This window comes from Gadus macrocephalus, chromosome 17, assembly GCF_031168955.1.
Source record: "Gadus macrocephalus chromosome 17, ASM3116895v1".
NCBI classification, from domain to species: Eukaryota; Metazoa; Chordata; class Actinopteri; order Gadiformes; family Gadidae; genus Gadus; species Gadus macrocephalus.
Genome location: NC_082398.1, coordinates 8216437 through 8238939, shown reverse-complemented (window position 1 = coordinate 8238939; position 22503 = coordinate 8216437). Strand labels below are relative to the sequence as shown.

At 44.1% G+C, this 22503-nt stretch overlaps 3 protein-coding genes across 6 annotated transcripts in view; all 3 read left to right on the top strand.

Moving 5' to 3' along the window:
* Positions 1 to 299: 299 nt before the first annotated feature.
* On the top strand, positions 300 to 2397 carry LOC132475733 (protein enabled homolog). 2 transcript variants are annotated; one of them, XM_060077013.1, is made up of 2 exons: positions 300 to 482; positions 1085 to 2397. In XM_060077013.1, exon 2 carries the CDS (start codon positions 1183 to 1185, stop codon positions 1636 to 1638), a length of 456 nt encoding a protein of 151 aa, XP_059932996.1. In that variant the 5' UTR covers positions 300 to 482; positions 1085 to 1182; the 3' UTR covers positions 1639 to 2397. The 2 variants fall into 2 exon arrangements, with proteins under 2 accessions (XP_059932996.1, XP_059932995.1); XM_060077012.1 differs by having other exon boundaries at positions 320 to 891.
* Positions 2398 to 2449: 52 nt separating this feature from the next.
* tkfc (triokinase/FMN cyclase) overlaps positions 2450 to 22503 on the top strand; it is a 46775-nt gene continuing 26721 nt past the window's right edge. Inside the window, exons 1-17 of one of the 2 annotated variants that reach the window (XM_060077004.1) lie at positions 2450 to 2550; positions 3374 to 3563; positions 3921 to 4025; positions 4314 to 4501; positions 4829 to 4907; positions 5018 to 5107; positions 5384 to 5418; positions 5538 to 5622; positions 5736 to 5825; positions 6061 to 6177; positions 7266 to 7388; positions 7522 to 7659; positions 7919 to 8025; positions 8278 to 8384; positions 8468 to 8501; positions 8706 to 8798; positions 9141 to 9330. In XM_060077004.1, coding sequence (XP_059932987.1) covers positions 2545 to 2550; positions 3374 to 3563; positions 3921 to 4025; positions 4314 to 4501; positions 4829 to 4907; positions 5018 to 5107; positions 5384 to 5418; positions 5538 to 5622; positions 5736 to 5825; positions 6061 to 6177; positions 7266 to 7388; positions 7522 to 7659; positions 7919 to 8025; positions 8278 to 8384; positions 8468 to 8501; positions 8706 to 8798; positions 9141 to 9299 — 1746 coding nt within the window. In that variant the 5' untranslated portion in view covers positions 2450 to 2544 and the 3' untranslated portion in view covers positions 9300 to 9330. Of the gene's footprint in view, positions 2551 to 3373; positions 3564 to 3920; positions 4026 to 4313; positions 4502 to 4828; positions 4908 to 5017; positions 5108 to 5383; positions 5419 to 5537; positions 5623 to 5735; positions 5826 to 6060; positions 6178 to 7265; positions 7389 to 7521; positions 7660 to 7918; positions 8026 to 8277; positions 8385 to 8467; positions 8502 to 8705; positions 8799 to 9140; positions 9746 to 22503 lie in introns of those variants that run through there. The other variant, XM_060077003.1, reaches the window with a different exon arrangement.
* Positions 14057 to 22503, top strand: part of LOC132475725 (E3 ubiquitin-protein ligase TRIM7) — an 11005-nt gene continuing 2558 nt past the window's right edge. The window contains exons 1-11 of one of the 2 annotated variants that reach the window (XM_060076999.1): positions 14057 to 14253; positions 16827 to 16968; positions 17242 to 17533; positions 18968 to 19185; positions 19485 to 19595; positions 19793 to 19888; positions 20342 to 20575; positions 20827 to 20974; positions 21648 to 21695; positions 22157 to 22183; positions 22342 to 22406. In XM_060076999.1, the coding sequence (XP_059932982.1) occupies positions 16828 to 16968; positions 17242 to 17533; positions 18968 to 19185; positions 19485 to 19595; positions 19793 to 19888; positions 20342 to 20575; positions 20827 to 20974; positions 21648 to 21695; positions 22157 to 22183; positions 22342 to 22406 (1380 nt within the window). In that variant the 5' untranslated portion in view covers positions 14057 to 14253; position 16827. The remainder of the gene's footprint in view (positions 14254 to 16826; positions 16969 to 17241; positions 17534 to 18967; positions 19186 to 19484; positions 19596 to 19792; positions 19889 to 20341; positions 20576 to 20826; positions 20975 to 21647; positions 21696 to 22156; positions 22184 to 22341; positions 22407 to 22503) is intronic. The other variant, XM_060077000.1, reaches the window with a different exon arrangement.

Genomic DNA, 22503 nt, shown 5'->3' with positions numbered 1-22503 from the left:
TAGGGACCCAGTATCCTATTCACAAAAAATATGTGTTTTTTCTTAAGTTATGTGTTATGTAAAATAATAAAGATGTTTGGATGAATGCAACACATTTTTTCTGAAATTTGATAACTTTATTTGTCATCCTTGGGACCCTATTAAAAACAGGTGGAATTTCCTCGAATTTGCCTCTTATAGACCTTTCACACATGCAAAACAAATCACAACGGTCAAGTCTACTAAACGTACCGAAAGCCGACCATTCGGTGGATAATCCCCGGTTGGGCTGTATGTGTGGAAATGACTGAATCCGCCCCTCCTGAGTTTACCTCGAACTTGAGAGCGAATTCACAAGGAGCGAGTGGGCGTGTTGCTGACATATCGATGACGTTTCTATCATGCGACTGGCACGAAGCCGGGAGAATACGAAGCGTGAAGAACAAAAGACAACAACAATAATGGTTCATTGGCAAGACGAAGAGATTCGTCAACTTCTGAGGGTAAGGGCCAAGGCTGAAATCTCCAGACAAATAGTAGGAACGGCAAGAGACTCTGTTGTTTATGACCAAATTACGAAAGGCCTACGCGAAAAGGGAATAATCCGAACCAAGGCTCAGGTAAACACCAAATTAAAAGCTCTTAAAAAGCAATACCAAACGTTCGTCGACCGTAGAGGCCGTAGTGGAAACGGCGATGAAACATGGTGCTATTTAGGTTTGTGCGAGTCTATATGGGGATCGAGTCACTCGCCGAGACCTGTGGCTTTGGGCTTGGGCCAGGAAATGGCGTCCACCTCCAGAAGCACGGAGGAGGCATCCTCCCCGAGTACCCCCGAACCACCAAGCAGTGACAATGACGAGAAGCCTTCAGTAGCTGATCTGTCGATCAAGGATTCGGGTTGTAGTACAGGTACGATTCTATTGGACCATTTAATGCCGTTATTCATTCGTGTAGCCTAGATAGTTGCATTATAAAGAGCAAAACATAAGTTATGGATCATGTTTCTTCACCCCCCGCATGTGTTTTAGTGTGCTCGCCACCTACTGCGAGTGTATAAATGACTGTAGGCTGCATGATGATTAAAACCGATCTTATCTTACAGAATGGACCGTTCCTGATGAAGAACCTCCTAGGAAGAAGTCGAGGAACAAGACAAACTTGGAAAGGCAATCGGCAGAGGTGAGGCGCGTCTTCAACGATATGGACAAGGACTTCCACGAGCGAGAGCGGCTTCGGCTGCTCGAGGAGCGGGAGTACGAGGAGCGCTGGCGGCGAGAGCAGCAGGAGCGGGAGGACCGCCGCCACAGAGAGGAGATGGCCGTTCTTCAGGACATGACCTCTATACTCCGACAAATGGCCCAAGCCCAGCAGCAGGCGGCGGACGCGCAGCCTCCACCCCTTCCCTCGGGGAGCCACTCCTGGAGCCCAGAACGGATCCGGCGGCTGGAGGAGCGGGACTTTATGGAGCGGCGCCGCAGAGAGGAGCAGGAGCGCGAGAACAGGCAACGGAGAGAGGAGATGGCGGTTCTTAAGGACTTGACCTCGACACTCCGACAAATGACCCAGGCCCGGCAGGCGCCGGCCGCGCAACCTCCACCCCTGCCCCCGGTAATCAACCCCTGGAGTCCAGAACAGCTTCAGCTGTTGCAGGAGTAGGTGGAGCAGAGGAGGAAGAGTGGCTGCGAAATGCTCTAAGATGAGACTGTCCGTCAATTTCAGCCGGGCTGAGCCGGGCTGAGCCGGGCTGGGCTATTCATGTCCGCTGGTTATTGTTGTTACACATAGACACAAGGCCATCAAACCGTATAGCACCTCTCTCCACATCTGTTCGTGGCTAGTTTGTTTTTGGTTTTACAGTTCTCTATTTTATGCTATTGTAAGTGATGTACAGTACCATGAGTTATGTCATGGGATGAATAAGGTTTTGAGATAAATGCACAAATGCGACACTTGTTGTTCAAATATGACACTTGTGTTATATCTATACACATGGGGATGATACTGTACTCTGCCATTTTCTATTTTTCACTCTGCACTTGATAGATAAAATACGTTGTCTTGAGACAAATTCGTTGTCCGTTTTCTTCGATGCATCTTTTGAAAATATTGGAAATGTATAAGCTATTCATATCTAGCATCTCAGGCCAAAACCAGTTAACACTATGCCTCAAAAGTTGCCTTATTACGAAATTGAGATTTTTCATCATTGAGGAGCCCTTAAATTCCCTCGACAATAACAAGTTCTTCCCAAGGTCGAAACCCCTTTGAAACCAAAAAAGGAATCGCATGTTCCTCATATAATGCTAATTTAAAAGTCACAAATCCTTCAGCGATGCAAAAAGGTAACGGGTGAATAATAAAATCCAATTATTTTATTTGATAAATTGTTTGTACAAATAAAAAAATCTATACACGGATGGTTTCAATTTGTATCAACAAAGATTTTGGACCAGTTTTATTTACAACTCTCAGGTGGGCGTGGCTACGCCTGCAGTGAGGTTCAAGAGTTCACCTGCAAGTCCGACTCGGAAGGGAAGATATAAAAGCGACGAGCGTTGAAAAATGGAGGTAAACTTTATTATTTAGCACTAGAACAGATCACACGAGGGCTGGAGTGTTGAAGTAAGCGCTGACACGTAGCGATGTTCACTAATCCATAGTTAATTCATACGTAGTTCAATGGTCGATTTCGAGCTAACGGATAAACAACATCAATCAAGTTGTATAAATGACTGTCAATCTCTATTTACTATTAGCATATTAGGTACTTTAATCATTAAGTCTTTACCCAAATTGACCTGCTGTAATTGTTATGGGTTAGGGCTTAGGGGAAGTGGAGCATAAACACTGATCTCGCTGAAGCCTGCAGTAGAGAATGTTACGCTTACAATACGTAAGTAAGTATTTTATTGTCTCTCTCACGAGAGAAATTTGCTTTGGGCAAACAGAGAGAGCGTCGGCGACACATACATAAAGGTTTTACATAGACATACATAAAACATGAAACATGAAACCCATTGCATTACCCAAAACATGGCCTCACCCAAACACATGGCCTAACCCCCACCTTGAAACCCATTATAATACCTTACGCATCCAGTAGAGGAACGCGCTACTTATGATGCAGAAAGTAACCCCTATTTCACCATAAACCTCACGTTTAGTCCCAACCAAAAATCTCATTATTGAGTGATGTTGACCTCAATCGTAAAGGCGTAGAGGACATATAGAAGTGGTTCCGTGTACTTTATAAGTTTGGACCATTTGTCCTGGGTCATTTAGCCTATAATATTTCCGAAATATTCCATGTACCTTGGGGCCTGATGTCTCCATGATGATCCGGCCCCCATCTTTCGGTCTTTCTGTCTCCACGTACCTGGCTCTCTCCCAGGCCCAGAGGAAGCTGTTGAACAGTACAGAGCTGTGTGTGGACGAGGCTCTGTGCGGTCTGGTGCGGTCAGCCAGTGGTCTCTGTCTGCTGAGGGGTCTACGAGTTGTGGTGCGGTCTGACCTGAAACACCTCAATGGGAGGGTGGGTCTGGTCTCTGGAGGGGGGTCCGGCCACGAGCCAGCGCACGCAGGTAGGGGTTCTGTCTTTCACCTGTCTGTTTGGCTCTTCACTATGAGGGAAGTGGTCATGTCTGCAAGCAAGGCTGCAACACAGTTTAAGGAATCTACACCACAAAGAAGACAGTTGGCTTGGCCTGAGTTTCAGACTTCGTGGCTACAATGGCAAAGGCAAATGACAGCGACCTTAATAGCTCCGTCAGAGAGAGGAAGGGAGGCATCTCTATGTACAGGGAGAATGTATACAATTCCTTTTGATGTGAATAGTAATTATGTAAACAAGATTAATATAATTGCATATTATAGTTGTGATTGATATTTCCACGACACTCTCGCTCTCTCTCCGTGCGTGTCTCTGTCTCTCGGCCCAGGTTACGTTGGCACAGGGATGCTGTCCGCAGCGGTTGCCGGGGGCGTGTTCGCCTCCCCTCCCCCAACCAGCATCCTGGCGGCCGTCCTCCACCTCCACAGCGCGGGTGCGGCCTGTGTGTGTGTGTGTGTGTGTGTGCAGGTGTTTGCGTGCGGTGTGGGTGTGTGGTCGTCGAACTGCTTTCTGTTGTGTGCGACGCATCATCTTTACATTATGAAGATCGCCAAGATGAGGTCAATTAAAGGAGTGCCTTTTGGGTTGGTCTAGACGCAGAATCATAACAACGAGCACCAGCGTGTACAGTATATATGAGAGTGTAGCTAGGCGGGATACTACTATGTAAAGAGTAAGCACTATGTTTACCAGTAAGGGTTGTGGTTGTGGACCTCTGCAGGTGCGTCGGGGGTCCTTCTCATTGTAAAGAACTACACCGGAGACCGCCTTAACTTCGGCCTGGCCGCCGAACAGGCCCGTAACCGCGGCGTCTCCGTCGCCATGGTGATCGTCGCCGACGACTGCGCCTTTGAGCGCCCCGGCAAGGCTGGGAGGCGGGGCCTGTGTGGTACCGTGTTCGTACACAAGGTCAACAAAGTGTTTTACATTAAGCAAGGGACACGTCTTTATTAATACGTGTACCTGTATATTTACCTGTACAGATAGTGTGTATAAAAACCCTAATCAACCCACCTTGCATTCTAATTTCTGCAGTTGCTTAATTTTTAGAAATTAGGTCGTTCAGCACCTTTTTTTTTTATGTGTCTGCTCCAATATTGATTCTAATGTCAGCCATCACTTTAGATAACAACATCCGTTAAGTGAATGAATGTAGTCGCCTATCGTTAAAGTTTGTATACGTTAAAGTTTGTATACGTAAAGTTTGTATACGTGTGTTAATGTGTGTGTATACAGTTGGCAGGGGCCCTGGCAGAAGAAGGCTGCCCATTGGACAAGATTGTTGCCAAGGTGACAGAGGTGCTGAAAGGGATTGGTGAGTCTTCCTGTCACCATTTCCTCTTTTATAGTGTATTCAGCCGGCATTAAAATACTGGATCATAGAGAAAGTGTTGTTGTTGTTATTTACTGTACGTGTGTTTGCAGGTACTCTCGGGGTCAGTCTCTCTCCCTGCAGTGTTCCAGGATGTCTGCCCTCCTTTCAGCTGCCCCCCGGAGACATGGAGCTGGGCCTGGGTGAGAGAGAGAGAGAGAGAGAGAGAGAGAGAGAGAGAGAGAGAGAGAGACGTTTATTTATTTAGTTTAATTACTATTTTTGTAGATATATCTTTTATATTTTTCTAGGCCTACATTGCTATTTTTCCAGTAAAATTGTTAAATATTGTTGGCAATGTACATTATCCAGGGCAATAGATAATAAAAAAAAAAGAAGGAACAAGAGATGGAGAGAGGAATTGAGAGCGGAGCAAGAGAGTGTTGCAGCTTTGATTGACAGCTATGTGGTTCTTTCAGGTATCCATGGTGAGCCCGGAATCCAGAGGTCAAAGGTCGGCATTTATGGAGGAGGATATCTATTTTTAACAATATATACAATATATTATATCATAATCTATTATGATATAATAGATTATGATATAATATGTATGCCATATGCGGTGATCTTTAGGTGGCGTGTGCAGACCAGGTGGTGAACACCATGATAGATCACATGACCAACCCCAGCAGCCAATCACATCTGCTGCTCAACTCAGGTAAGTCACCTGTGTATCTATACGTGTGTCAGTATGTGTTACAACCCTTCTCTCCAGGGGACATTGTGCATGCGTGTGTCTGTGTTATAACTTGTCTCTCTCTCTCTCTCTAGGGGACAGTGTGGTTCTGTGTGTCAACAATCTGGGAGCTCTGTCCTGTTTAGAAATGGCTGTGGTCACAAGAGCTGCACTCTCTACACTGGGTAAGTGTGTGTGTGTGTGTGTGTGTGTGTGTGTGTGTGTGTGTGTGTGTGTGTGTGTGTGTGTGTGTGTGTGTGTGTGTGTGTGTGTGTGTGTGTGTAGACATGGTGGTGAGCTTTGACAAATGAATAACAAAATACTAGGAAGGAAGCCCAAATCAAAAATCACAGTCTAAATAATGAACACCAGGTGAGTGAAATCAGTGTGCCATGTGATGGGGGGTTTCCATGGTTACAGAGGCCCGCGGAGTGGTGGTTGCCAGAGTGATGTCAGGGTCGTTCATGACATCGCTGGAGATGGCCGGAGTCTCTCTCTCCCTGATGAGGGTCGACCCTGAAGTTCTCCGACTGTTTGGTAACACATACCCTTACACACACACATACCCTTACACACACACATACCCTTACACACACACATACCCTTACACACACACATACCCTTACACACACACATACCCTTACACACACACACACATACCCTTACACACACACACACATACCCTTACACACACACACACATACCCTTACACACACACACACATACCCTTACACACACACACACATACCCTTACACACACACATACCCTTACACACACACACACACATACCCTTACACACACATACCCTTACACACACACACACACACATACCCTTACACACACACACACATACCCTTACACACACACACACACATACCCTTACACACACACATACCCTTACACACACACATACCCTTACACACACACATACCCTTACACACACACATACCCTTACACACACACATACCCTTACACACACACATACCCTTACACACACACACACACATACCCTTACACACACACACATACCCTTACACACACACATACCCTTACACACACACATACCCTTACACACACACACACACATACCCTTACACACACACACACACATACCCTTACACACACACACACATACCCTTACACACACACATACCCTTACACACACACACATACCCTTACACACACACATACCCTTACACACACACATACCCTTACACACACACATACCCTTACACACACACATACCCTTACACACACACATAGCCTTGCACGTAGATAGATAGATAGATAGATAGATAGATAGATAGATAGATAGATAGATAGATAGTAGGGCTGTCAAACAATTAATCGCATCGTACTGGTAAGTTAACTCGCGATTATTTAAAAAAATATATATATTTTAAATCCAATCCATTTGACAATCGCTTATGCGAGATTATCAAAAGGAATGACACATTATCATTTATACCGAATGTACTCAATATATAAGCAATAATAATAAGCAAAAACTAGACCAAGTGATCTTGAGGGAGTTTTATTGACTCGGTGTGGGTTGAAGATGGGTTCTACTGTATCTACTCACACGCACCCACTGTGCTCCTGGTAACGTCCCTGATTACTGCAGATGCCAAGACGAGCGCTCCCGCGTGGCCCAACCTCAGCAGTGCGTGTGTGAGTTCACGTCAGTACACCGTGGAGGCCCCCGCGCTGCGCACGGGGGCCCAGGGGGGCAACGCCCCCTCTGAAGGTAGGAGTGATATGATATGTGTTCTACGTTAGCTCATGGATTTCATTACGTTCTTAGATCCTGTGTTGTCTATCACTTTAAGAATGAGCATTAGCCACTTCTTCACTTTGGGTATGTTTGTTTTGTTCCCCAGGGCCGCTGAGCCCTGTGATGCGTTCAGCGCTACAGAGGATAAGCTCCGCCCTGCTGGACAGACAGGAGGAACTCAACGCTCTGGATCGGGCATCTGGGGACGGAGACTGTGGCAACACACACGCACAGGCTGCCCGAGGTGAGACACGCACTCAAACACGCACGCACACACACAAACACACACTATATGATGAACGTAAACCTGTCATAACTGGTTATACTGCTAGATTGTTTTGTCTAGTTTTTTTTGATTGATTGAAGTATCTGCTAAATGCTTATGTAAGGTCAGAGGTGAATGGTGCTTACATAGTATGTCATAAAATGCTCTATGCTTTGCTCGATGCTTTGCATCGAGCAAGTATGATTCAAAGCTCAAAATGTCAACTTTTCACTCACAGCCATTCAGGAGTGGCTCTGCATTCATGTGGTGCCTGGTTGCCCGGGGCAACTGCTGTCTGTCCTGGCCGGATTGGTGCAGGAGAAGATGGGCGGGTCTTCAGGGGGGGTAGGTTATAAAAATGTTTGAGGTTTGTGAGGTGTTTTTTTTTGGAAGCTGGGACAGACCAAAACCACCATACACACTCGCACACAACTAGAAAAATACAGAGTTTGCATCTTTGACCTACTTAAAATAGTTATGTTGTGACATTACAAGATTGACATATGGCCGTTCAAATTGTCGTTCAAATTGCAATGCAGTGGCATAACTGTCTTTCCCTGTCACACTCTTTTATACACATACCCACCGCACACACAGATATACAGTCTCTTCCTTACAGCGGCAGCAGGACATTTGACCGAGGGATTGAGCCATGCCGGGGCCTGGGCCAACGCAGTGCATGCTGGGACACAGGCCATGATGAGGTACCAGACCAGTTAGAGAGAGTGTGAGTGTGTGTGTACGTGTACGTGTGTCTAACATGTTTTTTGTGTTCTGCATTAACCAGGTACGGAGGGGCGGAGCCTGGCGACAGAACCATGGTGAAAGCTTTATTTATTATTGTCGGTCTGTCTGTCTGTCTGTCTGTACGTCTGTCTGTACGTCTGTCTGTACGTCTGTCTGTACGTCTGTCTGTACGTCTGTCTGTACGTCTGTCTGTACGTACGTACGTACGTACACTTGTTTGAATGTCAGTCTGAAAACCTGTTTGAATGTCAGTCTGATTATTGGTATGCCTTCATCAGTTGGATGCCTTGTGCCCAGCTGTGGATGAGCTGCTGAAGGTGAAAGCAGCTCCTTCTGGTGGTGAGATGGCAGTACTGCAGGCTGCTGTTAAGGTACTGAGACGCAGTAAAGAGTCATAGACACAATACAGTACAGTCCTGTTTCCCTGTGCTCACAGTCCAGTGATAAGGGTGTTTGACTCACAGCTGAAAGGTTCTGGGTTTGAATCCAAAAGTTTCAAACCCAGAACCAGTAGAGCAAGACAACCTCTAAAAATACTCAAAATACAAATTCACTGTTTCACCGTTGCTGTAAAAGTGATTTACATCTTAAAACATGGACCGTCAAGTAGGGACACTCGTGCATGCGATGTACCATAATTAAATGTATGTAGATCTTAAATATAACGTGTGTGATCTATTTCTCTTCCCGCCCTTTTTGTACCTCGTTGTCAGGCAGCAGAGTTGGGGGCGGAGTCGACCCGTGACCTCACAGCGAGAGCAGGGCGAGCGAGCTACATCGCCGCAGAGCGAGTGACCCTCCCCGACCCAGGGGCCGTGGCGGTAGCCGCCATCTTGAGAGCCGTGCTGGAGTCGCTAGAGGAACAGTCGTAACTTAGCAACCAGGCCCTGGCAAGCCATAGGAGAGACTGTGGCCCAATAATATAGTTCAAATACAAATCACTATATTATGGTAATATACACTTTCTAACATGGTTATATAAACTAGACTATGAGGTTAGACTATTTAACAGGTAATAAATTGGTCTTTTCCCCATAAACAACAATTACAACCCAAAATATGCATCAATTTGTTATCAATAATTTTGCTACATTATTATTGGTGTGTTCAATAAAGGGGATACATGTAATTGTTGGTTTCAGAAGACATTTCTTAGTTGTAATGTATGCATTAAAGAGGTAATAATAACTGAATGACTTTCACTGAAGACGATGGTTATATTTACATTAATTAACAACATCTTAATGAGGTATTTAGGCTCTGTGGTTTCGCTTTTTTTTGGACTTTGTACTATTAGAGTTAATAAACAAGTATCACACGTGTATCTATGCTGATTATGGTAAGCTTACCCTAACACTGACCTTACATTAGGGTCAGGGGTTACTACATTAGGGTAAAGTTTCTATAATAGGGGTCAGGTGATTCTACATCAGGGTTAAGTGTTTACCTCTGGGTTAGGTGATTCTACCGTAAAGTGTTTCTATATAAAGGTTAGGGGATTCTACATCAGAGTTTAGGTGATTCTACAGTGGGATTATGTGTTTCTACATGGGGATTACGTTTTACTTAAGGCACCCAGTGCAATTTTCGAGGCTTAAAAATAAACATTCAATTTCTAGTCTTTTTTACACGTAGTAAGTTTCAATAACTCCATACCATTACATACCGACATTTAAGCAGCAAAGATGAGACGTCGTTGTGTGGTAAGAACTGATACAAAATCGATAACCACAACAATGCCGCCATTTTCTTTCTTTTTTGTAACCTACAATAAATAAAGCAGGCTTCCAGTCAATGGAAAATTGGCTTCTCCCCACCGGCGATTGTTGTTGTTTACGATTTTCTATCAGTTCTCACCACACAACGACGTCTCATCTTTGCTCCTTGAATGTCGATATGTAATGGTATGGAGTTATTGAAACTTACTACGTGTAAAAAAGACTAGAAATTGAATGTTTATTTTTCATTGAATGTTTACATAAAGTTGCACTGGGTGCCTTTAATGAAGAGTTTTAGAGATTGGGTTGCGTAATTCTATAGGTTATTCTACCTTAAGGGATTTTGAGGACAAAGTTAGACAAATATTCAACTTGCTTCACAACGGCTGGCTATGGGCATTCACAAAACAACCCTAAACGTTTGTTTTCAGAAATGTGCAACTCACCGAGTGGTTAGTGGTGTTCGCTGATGTTCCAAATCAGGTATCGTTGCGATAAACAGTTTTTGTCGTGTTTTATTTGGCATTTTGTTAATTTATTGATTTCGGTTGGAAGACTCATTGCTTGTTGTAGTCTTTTTGCTCCGTTCTAGCCCTACTGTTGAGTCTGAGAACCGAGCTAAAAGACTACAACCAGCACCCCTGGATTCCGCTGCTGCCGTGATCTTCTCCTCAAGCAGTAGAGGTATTCAACATTTGTGCCGATTTTTTTTCTCCTCTACGAATCTCGCGGTATGTTTAAAAAACAACACACAAGTTAATTTCGGGTTTAAAATGCATTGTAACGCGCGTTACTGAGATTCCTAACAATTAAAATATTACCTTTACAGCAAAAAGTAATGCAATCCAGTAATTGCATTACTTTTCTAAAGCCCAGTTCAGACCAAAGATTCACCATTTTAATTGACCAAAGATTCCATTTTGGGAGTAACGCGTTACTCCCAAAACGGACTGTATTATTATAACAATATATCGCTTGGTAGGTAAATCATTGACCTGCCAATAATGCCCATTGGCAGGGAAGTCTGTGCAACCAGATTTGTTCACTGAAACACTCAAAACATTTTGAATTGTTAACGTTATAATGGTGCACTACTGAACACGGTGATTCATGTAGTGAGACAGAACACGGCACCGCCTGGACTACTCATCCCATGTGTACAACCGTCAAAACAATGCGTTGTGCTTCTGTTTTTTTTTTTATTAGATAAGCTCCTGTATAATTGGTCATTGCATTGGTGGGAAATTAACTCATCATCCGTCTCACAAATGACGGTATCCCAGACCGAGCTATTAGGTAGTAGTACAAACATTGACAGAATGGGCTGCGTCGCATTAGTCCCCTGATACAATTATGTTCACGCCCTTAACGTGTTTACCTTTTTGATTAAGTTGGATTGCCGGAATATGATGCAAGCGGCATGATGAAAGTGCTCTGTGGACTTCTTGGTAGGCTACTATCAACGTCACAAGAAGGAAGTCTAGACAATGGATGACATCATCTATGGACGGTTCCATCGCGTGTTGGGTCAGCATAAAAAAGATCGGGGGACCATAAACTAAATCATTTTATTTCAATTTCATAATTAAAATGTACACTTTACATTCATAATTTATATTGTTTATACCGACAGTTTTTTCTGCCCTACTTGTTTTTTCTGTTAGTCTTGTCTTGTCCTTACTTTAGCATTAGTTTAGCATTTACCTTAACGTCTATTTTCGTTTGTATTAGTACTTTGTATTTGTATTGTATTGTATTTCTATCCTGTGTTTTTCCACTGCCGCAACAAACAAATTTGTCCTACGGGGGATTAATACAATTGTATCTAATCTAATCTAATCTAATCTAATCTAATCTAAATGACAAAGGCGGGCACATCACGTCATGTAATCGTGTAATAAAATGATTTTTTTTCACCTTAAACAGTGTGGTGTGGTCAGTGTTTTAGGCTAGGCTATAGGCATACAAGCTTTCAAATTTGACATGACTTTTTAACATCCTGGTCATTAACATCGTCGGTAAAGCAGGATATTCATTATAGGCTATTTAATTTAGGGCATTACATTTTCGTATACTCACTGTCTGTTTAGTCTAGAATATGGATGAACAAAACGTGACTTGGCATTACAACATTTTTCATAACAGCATTCCCAGGGGCAGCACATTTCACAATCGCACTTCTTCGGTAGGGCCCAAACATTACTAGTCTCAGAGACAGTAGAGACAGTATATAGAGCTGTTTCACTGTGTTTCTCATGTCACATGTTAACATATTAACAAGATCAAGGGATTTCTAAAGAATTGTAGTGGTCAGGGATAAGGGATAACGAGTAATAAATCAATGGGTGTGCAAATATGACGTGAATACACACATACAAAGTGGCATTCCTACACTTATCTCTGACTTTCTATTTTCTTCTGGGCCTAATGGTTTCTCAGGTGTTACCCTGTTGGGCTGATAACTTGATCAAATGTCAAAGCAGCACTCTAAACAGATCACAACTATGTGATATTTTAACAGTAAAGGTCAGAGTCAACCTAATCCGAATGATAGCCCTCCATATAGGACTGGAAACCTCCACTGTGACGATCTTGTCATCCCTCCCACTTGAATGAGTTAATGCAATATGTGTAAAGCAACGCAACTAAACAGATGAACATATAGGCTTTTTTCTGCCTCTAGTGCATAGTGTTTTAACTATGACATTTTAATAACTGGAATCACTTGGGCATTCTTTTCTTCTGACGTAATTAACACAGAGATTAATCAACAGAATACAAGAGAGCGTGGCATGTCTTGGCAGTGAGGCATATTGGAAAATGTGCTGGGAACTTACCTCCCGGTTCAGCCAATTTACTCTAATCAACGCATCGGAAGCTTAAATAAGGAAGTTATAGGGTTACTGTTGGGTAAGGTTTGATTTCGGACAGGATGGCAGTGAGAAACAATATTGGTAGAAAACCTGCCATCAGATAAAGAATACAGGTTTCAACTACATTCCTCTACACCTGTGTTTCACCTCGTAGAGCTGGTCACCTTGCAGGACACCTGTCCTCTCTACCTGGTCAGGTATATACTATAGCAAACTCGGCATTCATATATTTAAGAGAGAGCTAGAACCTTTTGCTTTAACTTTCTGTCCCAAGTTTTTTGACCCATGAGTTTTGTTTTATTTTAATTTGGGGGCGGCTGAAATCCTGTGTATATAAATATATACGCAGGATATAAATAAAAAAAACACCTTCAACCAGGGAGGGCTGCGCTCCATGGCTCTCTTTGGGCTGGCCATGTTTTCCAATCAGATCACTCAAAATAAATTAATTTGTCTTTTGTTCAAGTGCAGGTCACCCTGATCAGGTGAAAGAATGCAGGATAATGAGGATAATGATGGTTGCTATTTCTGGCCTCCATAATGTTGGTGGAATTGAGACGTTCCGATTGGAGTCACTAGCACCAATCAGAACGTTTCCCTTCCTTTAGACCTCTTCCCGGACAACAGGAAAGACCAAGATGACCTTTACCACAGTAATGTAACAAGGACCAAAATAACATCCAAGAATGTGATGGTAATCCGAGTGACACTGGTGAAACAAACGTCCCCATAAACTATCCTTGTGGGGAAATTACATTTTCATTGTACCGAGGATAGACATTACGTTCTGATGGGGAAATTTGGTTTAGCCCGTGTGCTTGATTTGCCACACAGTGTTACACCTATGTGGAAAGATTTACTACAATGCCCAAACCAGTATGTCTTTGTTTGTGTGAGTTTGTGAGTGTGAGTGTGAGTGTGTGTGAGTGTGTGTGTGTGTACACGTTTGTTTATAGGATCTTTTCTAAACCAGTCTGGTAACATTTACCTGAATTTCACTCTCCTGGCATTCAGCCAAGTGGGCGGGGCTTAGAAGGGAGGGTAGAAATCTTGAAGGTATAAGTGAGACAGGGTCCTCTTCGAACTTCACGGGGTAGTGAATCGAAAAGGCGGGTATGCAGAGAGGGACAGACTGAAGTAGGGCGAAGAGAAGAAGTTACCCTGTGCACGTACCTGGCTTGGAGTATATCACCTGCATCTCTACACCTGAGCTCACGTCTCACCTCGAGGAACAGGTAATCTCCCGACTCATATACGACAAACTAGACGGGGGGGAGAAAGACGGGGGGAGTTTGGAGAAAAGGTATTTGGAGGGGGGGGGGGGGGGGAGAACAGGAGGGGTGGGAAAGGGAGAGAGAGGGGGGAGAAATAGAGATTGGCGAGAGAGCGGGAAGGGGAGAAAGAGATGGAGGGGGAGAAAAACAGCAAGATAGGGAGTGAGAGGGAGGGAGATAAAGAGGGGGGAGAAGAGTGAGTGCTGGAAGGGGAGAAAGGGAAAGAGGGCAGGGGGGGAGATGGGGAGAGAGAGGGAGCAGATGCAGCGAGAGAGAGCGACAGAGAAAATAAGGTAAACAGAGTAGAAGTATTTGGCAACACTATAATTACAGCTAATCGCAGACAGCTTTAATTAGAACGTGAATTTAAAGAATGCGGAATGAGCATCTTGAAATCTGTACCTGGAATTTTACTGCTCGACATTTTGTGTAATTTTACCGTCATGCTTTTGTTTATTTCTTAAGTCAACTGTTTGGAGTTCATAAAGTTCCACGATTATCCAATGACCCTTCAGCAGCTTTAGTTTAAAGAGAATTTTGTTTTTAACATGGAAATGTGTCTTATATGATCGTAAGCATAGTAATCTATGCCCTTTTATCTGAAATAAGTCCCCAATTTAGAGGTTTTTTTTCGCTATCTCCCCCAAAACACTATGTGAATGTTCCACTCTGCTGAGAACCCAGGTGACGTTCTTTTCGTGACGTCAGACTACCTTCTTTGAGGTAGTCTGACGTCACAACCCAGGGACATCAGCAGTGTGTTGTGTGTGGACATGTGGAGCTCTGTCTCTCTGTCTAACTGTTATGAGCGTTTTAATGAGCAATGTTTTACACGAATTCCGCACGACAGAGTAGCGTTATACTTTAGGTATCCGTGAAGGCTAACCCTCACTCTGACGCGGACAAAAAAGGTTTTGGTTCACTGGCTCTTAAATTTAAGGTTTGAAGTACATTAAAATAAATCAAAGTCAGTCCTTTGCTCTCCATTTAACTTATTCAATAGATTTCTATCCCTGAGTGGGGGGGGGGTAGAAGGAAGAAGCTTTTATCTTTCGTGAAAAAGCTTCTGACTGAATAGTAAATACTCTCTCTGACAGGAAGGCGTCAAGTTTTTCTTTGTTCCCTTGTTTGTTTGTTGGACAAGGGTGATGTCATCTGTTATTGTTATTTTATTAATTAGGTGAGGAAGGCATGCAGTGCTCAACTATTGTTTCTTTCTTTATCATTCTCTACAATCTTTGGGACCTATTTCCTTCCTAAATCTTTCACCTAGAGACTCTATTTTGAAATGTTCACAGCGCCCTTCTTTTCAGATTGTTTTAATATTCTATACTTTTTTAGATATTCTACTTTTAAAATATTATCTTTTTTTTTAACATGGGAGTCAATGAGAGGACGACGGAGCGCTCCTCTGGTACTTCAACTGTTTAAGACGTAACTAAATCAATTTCCAACCGTTTATCTTCGTTCCAACCATTTAACAAATCTACACACTTGTATTTTCAATAATTTTAAACGGAATTTCGATATCATTTAAACTTTCTTCAGAATCTCAGTTTTAGTTTCATACCTGTTTTCATAGAAGACGTCTGCCAATTCTGACAATCCTACTCCCCTCAAACATCGTTACTCAATCATTTTCCAACCGTTTACCTTCATTCAAAACATTTAACAAATCTGCACACTTAAATCTTAAATAATATACAAACGGAATTTCGATATCATTTAAAGTTTATTCAGAAACACAGTTTTAGTTTCATACCCGCTTCGTTTTCAGCTGGTCTCATTGATTACGTTGACCTGGAGCGTGAGGACGTTCAGCAGTGTTGCCAGATTGGGCGATTTTCCCCGCTCTATTGGGCTACTTTTATTCGCGCACCGGCTCACTATTCTCTTAAACACACACACACACACACACACACACACACACACACACACACACACACACACACACACACACACACACACACACACACACACACACACACACACACACACACACACACACACACACACACTTACACATTTACATTTTCTTAAATGGTGCTTAATTAAAAATTGTTTAATCCATTTAGACTTTTGAACGTTTGTTCAAATCGCTTCACTTGATTTAAGCCATTTAACGTTTCTTTATGTCTCAATCTATGTGGCTTTATTAAAAAATATTTTCACCCTCACTTTGTACTACAGCACTCACCGCATTTTCTGCAGGACATGCATTTTCTAGTTTTACTTATTGTACTTAAAAACATACCATTAGCTTTCTTCTAATCAGGTAGTCTTTCTTTCTGAAGCTATTTGAAACAGATTTTAATTCGGAGTTGTGTCTCTTGTCAGACACTCATTGCAATTTGCACGAAAGTGATTGATTGCTTGATTCCTTTTCATCCTTTGAATTTCTTTGAATAGTTTCATAATTTATTTCATTCATACTTTCCCAACCCTTTCATCAACCGGGTGTATCAGAAGTCACTGCGAGTCTCTTTTGAAAAAAGCTTCTGACTGAATTATAAGTACTCTCTCTTTTGTGACAGGATGGCGTCCCTGGGCAGCCTCCTGTCTGATGAGCAGTTCCAGTGCTCCATCTGTCTGGACATATTCACTAACCCCTCATCCACGCCCTGTGGACACACCTTCTGCATGGGCTGCATCAACCGCTACTGGGACGGAGCCAAGGTACCTGTCTGTCTACCTGTCTGTCTCTCTACCTGTCTGATACTCTACCCGTGAGTAAGCCTATGCACATGTCTCTCTACCTTAGTTAGTAAAAGGTTAGTAAAAGGTACATGTCGATCCCTGTCCATCTCTCTACCAGTAAATCAAAGTAATGGTTCAAACCACCACTCTCTCCACCTCCGTTCCATTGCTCTCAACCTTCTGTCGTTTCCTCTCCTCCTTCCTCTCCTCCCTCCCCACTCGCTCCCTCTCCTTCCTCCTCCTCTCCTCTAGGTGTACGAGTGTCCTCTTTGTAAGAAGGCGTTCCAGAGGCGCCCCGAGCTCCAGGTCAACCGGACCCTGAGGGAGATCACTGAGCAGTTCAAGTCCATGTCCGTGCTGGGCTCGGGTGGGGCCGGGTACGGGGGGACCACGGTCATGAGAGGGGGGAGGGGGGGCTGGGTCGTTGGAGACGAGGATGGAGAAGAGGAAGGAGGAGCGGGGGGAGGAGAGGGACTCATGCGTGATGACCGGAAGAGGAGACCTAGAGCCTTGGGGAAGTTTGACTCTGACCCTCAAGACATCGGTGAGTACTGGACTAGGTTCTGTCCAGACTTCATTCTTACATTGTGATAAATATATCAATTTGTATATGAATATACATTAGTAGATCAAAGATCTCTTCAGAGCATCTGTGACCCAAGTTAAATGTGGGCGTCTCTTAAAGATCCCATGGCATGAAAATTTCACTTTATGAGGCTTTCTAACATTAATATGAGTTCCCCTAGCCTGACTACGGTCCCCTAGTAGCAACAAATGGCGTTAGGTGCAAGACGAGCACTAGGTATCCTGCTCTGCCTTTGAAAAAAACAAAGCTCAGACGCGCCGATTTGGAATTTTCCGCGTATGTCGTCGTACCGGGAAAAGGTTACCTCCCCTTCTCTGCTTTACCCCCCAGAGAACTTGGCCCGCCAATGAGACAATGAGCTGCGACACTTCTTTGTTATTTGGATAACCGTTCCGCTGTTGGTGTCACGGCGCATAACACGTCGGGTTCTCTGACGTCTCTGGTAGTTCCACAAGGAGACTCGTAGCGGTGGTTATCTCAGCCATGGTTGAGAAGGGGGGAAAATAACTTTGGCTTTGACTCCCTGAAGTAGCCTACATGAACTGCGACAAGGAGTAGAAAGGGATTGTTGCCCGCAATTATCTCCCGCCAGAGCACCGCTGCCCGCTGCCCAACGCCACGAGGCACTGACGCCACGAGGCACTGACGCCACGAGACACCAACGCCACGAGGCACCAACGCCACGAGGCACCAACGCCACGAGGCACCACCGCCACGCGGCAGGCTGCCCGCTTCCAAGCCGGTGGTGCCTCGTCAGCGGGCAGCGGGGCTCCGGCGGGAGGCAATCGCGGGCGACAATCCCTTTCTCCTCCATGTCTCGTTTCAGTCTACTTCAGATTGATGTGGAACTGGAGATTCGTTTGAGATTCATAATATCGTCTGGAGGCGCACACAGCTTTTGGCCGTGACAATATATATTATATGATATATATATCTATGTATAATAGGATATTACTTAGATATAGAGCTCCAGGACTCCCACCAGAGCACCTGGAGTGTTGTAGAATATTTACAGAACACAAAGGCTGTGTGCGCCTCGCCAATGCGATACATCCACTGTAAACAGAACACACTGTACAGTGGCCGCAAGCTGCTCAGGGCCACACCCCCACCCTCCACCTTGACCCGCCTCTCTCCTCCTCATTTGCATTAAAGCTACAGACACCGAAACGGCGCGTTTGGGAAAAGCTCAATGTGCGACTGGCTCGTAGTGGCTGTAATTCTACACCACGGCTGAATTTCGGGAACGTCTTCAACTACTGTGTTAGGGGCCCACTAATACCTATATTAAAGCATCCATAAAGTAGCCTGCCATGGGACCTTTAAACAATTCCTTGTCTTTCCCTAATTTCCTGTCTGGGGACTACTTTCCCGGCGCTTTTACTTTGAAAGGAATCCCTATTCTGGTGTCCATGTCCAGCTTGAACTCCCCGCTGGCAACATCCATGCCCACCGAGATTCCCCTGCCCACCATGTCCAATAGCCACACCTCCTCCCAGCTGGCCCCGCCCGCCCCGTCCCGGGGCTCCGGTCGCAGGCGCTTCACCCTCAGTCTGGTGGGGGACACCCAGAGACTCCCAATCTGCCAGACCCACGGCCGGGGGCTCACGGTATGACACGCACAGCCAGCCCTACCGCCAAGGGGGTTACCGCGGTGATGATGATGGCTCCATGGTAGCATAGTCGCTGTGTTGTGGTGTTGTGTTGGTGTAGCGGTGGTGTAAATGGTGTGTTATTTTAGCATTGCACCAATTGTGTAGTTGTGTTAGTGTAGTTGTGTAAGCTGCCGTGATTGTGTTATTGTTTGAGTGAAGTTAGTGCGTTAACACAGGCTGGTGTTGTTTAAGTGTAACAGTCTGGTTGCTATAGGGACAGTGTGGTTACTGTGGTGCTGTTTCTATGGTTACAGGTGTACTGCAAGAGCGACGGAGGGGTCGTCTGCCCGGAGTGTCACACCCCTGGGGCTGAGCACCATGGCCACGACACCGTCTCCTTGGAAACGGAATGGATGGATACCAAGGTGGGAGGACCGGAGGAGGAAGAGGAGAGATCTAACTCAGAGCAAACTATTTGTTTCATGTAGTGATGCTCTTTGTTTGTGTGTGTGTGTGTGTGTGTGTGTGTGTGTGTGTGTGTGTGTGTGTGTGTGTGTGTGTGTGTGTGTGTGTGTGTGTGTATGTGTGTGTGTGTGTTTGTGCGTGTGCGTTTGTGTGACAGGCGAGGATGGATATGTTACAGCAGCAGCTTCAGGCTATGATCACACATAGAATAAGGAAGATGGAACAGATAAAGACGTCAGTGACTGAACTGCAGGTAACAACACACACACACACAGGCGCTCACACACACACACACACGTGCGCGCTCGCGCACACACACACACACGCACGCACGCACGCACGCACGCACGCACGCACGCACGCACACACACACACACACACACACACACACACACACACACACACACACACACACACACACACACACACACACACACACACACACACACACACACACACACACACACACTCACCTAATGACCTGGTGGCTGCTTACAAAGTTACAACAAGAATTATAAGCACAATGTAAATATATGATATTCTCATTTCATCGTCAGACACTAATGAGTATTTTAATTACAAACAGGCTATGGTCAAATGTAACTGGATCCAAATTATTGTGGGAATCAATAGGATCAAATATAAATAAAAACATACCAAAAAGTAGTAGCAGTGTGATTTAAACAATGCCATTCTCTATCACTAGATGGCGATGGAGCGAGAGACGGCGGGCAGTTTGTCTATGTTCTCGGCGCTGGCGTCTGCGTTGGAGCAGGCGCAGGCAGAGGTGATGGAGGCGATGGAGGTCCAGCGGAGGGCGACTGAGCATCATGCAGAGAACATGCTGCGTCAGCTGGAGCTGGAGGTGTCCGCCCTGAAGAGCAGGGAGCAAGACCTGTCCCAGCTCAGCCAATCAGACGACCACGTACACTGCATCCAGGTGTGTCTCCATTAATCCTACCTACGCCTATGCTTATCTCCTATTCACCCTCCTCTATTCATCCTTCCTCTTTTCCTCTGTCGCCTCTCCGCTCCTCCTTTCTCCTCCTACGTGTCTCTCCTGCTTTCTCCTCCTCTCGTCTCTTTCCATTCTCCTCCGCCAACTCAATCTCCTCTCCTCCTCTAGTATACACAGTCAACCTTCAGATTCATTCAACAAACCTCACACCCAGGCTCCACCCCCTTCTCCAGAGTTTTCCCGCCCTCTCCTGCCCTCCACCAACCAGAGATTGGTTTGCGGTGTCCCTAAACTCTGACCATGGAACGGGAGCCATCTATAAGAGGCTGGCCGCTCTTTTGGGGAAGTTCCAGGAGCAACTGAATCATTTTGCAGATACCGGTCAGTACATAGAGATATAGTGATGGTCATTACATAGAGATAGACACTATAGAGATGGTCAGTATATAGATAGACACTATAGAGATGGTCATTACATAGAGATAGACACTATAGAGTTGATCATTCAGTAGAGCTACCCTATTTAAATGGCAAATAAATAGAGCTAAAAACCATAGAGATTGTCAGTAATAGAGATACAGTATAGAGATGGTCAATGCATAGAGATATACTCTTTAACGATGTCAGTACATAGAGATATACTCTATATAGATGTCAGTGCATAGAGATATACACCATAGATGGTCAGTACATAGAGATACGCTATGTAGTTGGTCAGTACATACATACACTATAGAGATAGCTTGTATAGAGATGGCCAGTACAGAGATACCCCATAGAGATAGTTAGGATGGAGGTGGCAAAAGATGACAATATAAAGTTCTTCAACTCTTTAGTAAAATTTTAAACGTTCTCTGTAATGGCTTGTCATCACTCTTTGTTGTGGTGTGTACTTCAGAGAATAATGGCATAATGAGCTATCATTATCCTGACCATTGCACTCCGTTGGGTTATCCTACTGTGCAAGAACTGTGACTACATAGCATATACTTGACTTAATATTGCCACTTAAAATATGTATCAACTTTCGGATGTTTGTTTTACTCTACTCAAGGTATTCATCGATCTGTGGTGGAACCCGGTCCTGTTCGATCCCAGCCCAGTAAGTAAATTACAAGTCCAACGTAAAGGAATACTTCAGTATTTTTCAACCTGGATCCTATTTTCCTGAATTTTTTTGGGACCAACTCCAACAATAATGTTTGGAATTTACCAGTATTGAACGAGAACAAAAATGAGCTGAAATGTAATTCAATTTGCCTGTTTGTTATTGTGTCCAACCAAATCTCGCTCAAGAAGAAGTGTCACTCCGAAATCTCTGAATTTTCCCTATTCAAACTCTGGCCGTGACTTGGTTTGACCGAATAACAAACAGATAGTTCAGACAAAGGTAAAGGAATCGTACAGTTGAAAAATCCCTATGTTTTTCCTTAAACATCTATACTGGTACTTATAGGATTGTAGAACTGTTCATATCTTAAATAATATGTTATAATGGAAGTAAATAATAATAGAATAAAGAAATAGTAGTTTCAATATAATGATATGAGGTTCTTATTGCAGAGGTGAAGAGAGTACAGGAGTATGCAGGTATGTTTTTTTTTTCAAACAACAAAAAAAAAATCCTCCCTCAAAGTCTTGCATGTGAATGCGTGTGTGTCTCTCTGTTTGATATTCATCTTCCTCCTATTCATTTTCCTCCTATTCATCTTCCTCCTATTCATCTTCCTCCTATTCATCTCCCACAGTGAACGTGACTCTGGACTCAAGCACCGCCCATCCCAGGCTCGTCCTATCAGACAACTTGAAGAAGGTGAAATGCTTTGATTGACACAACACATTAATATAACTAGACTGCTTTTGTGTTCATAAATGATCTAATTAATATTTAGTTAATATTGAGAAAATAT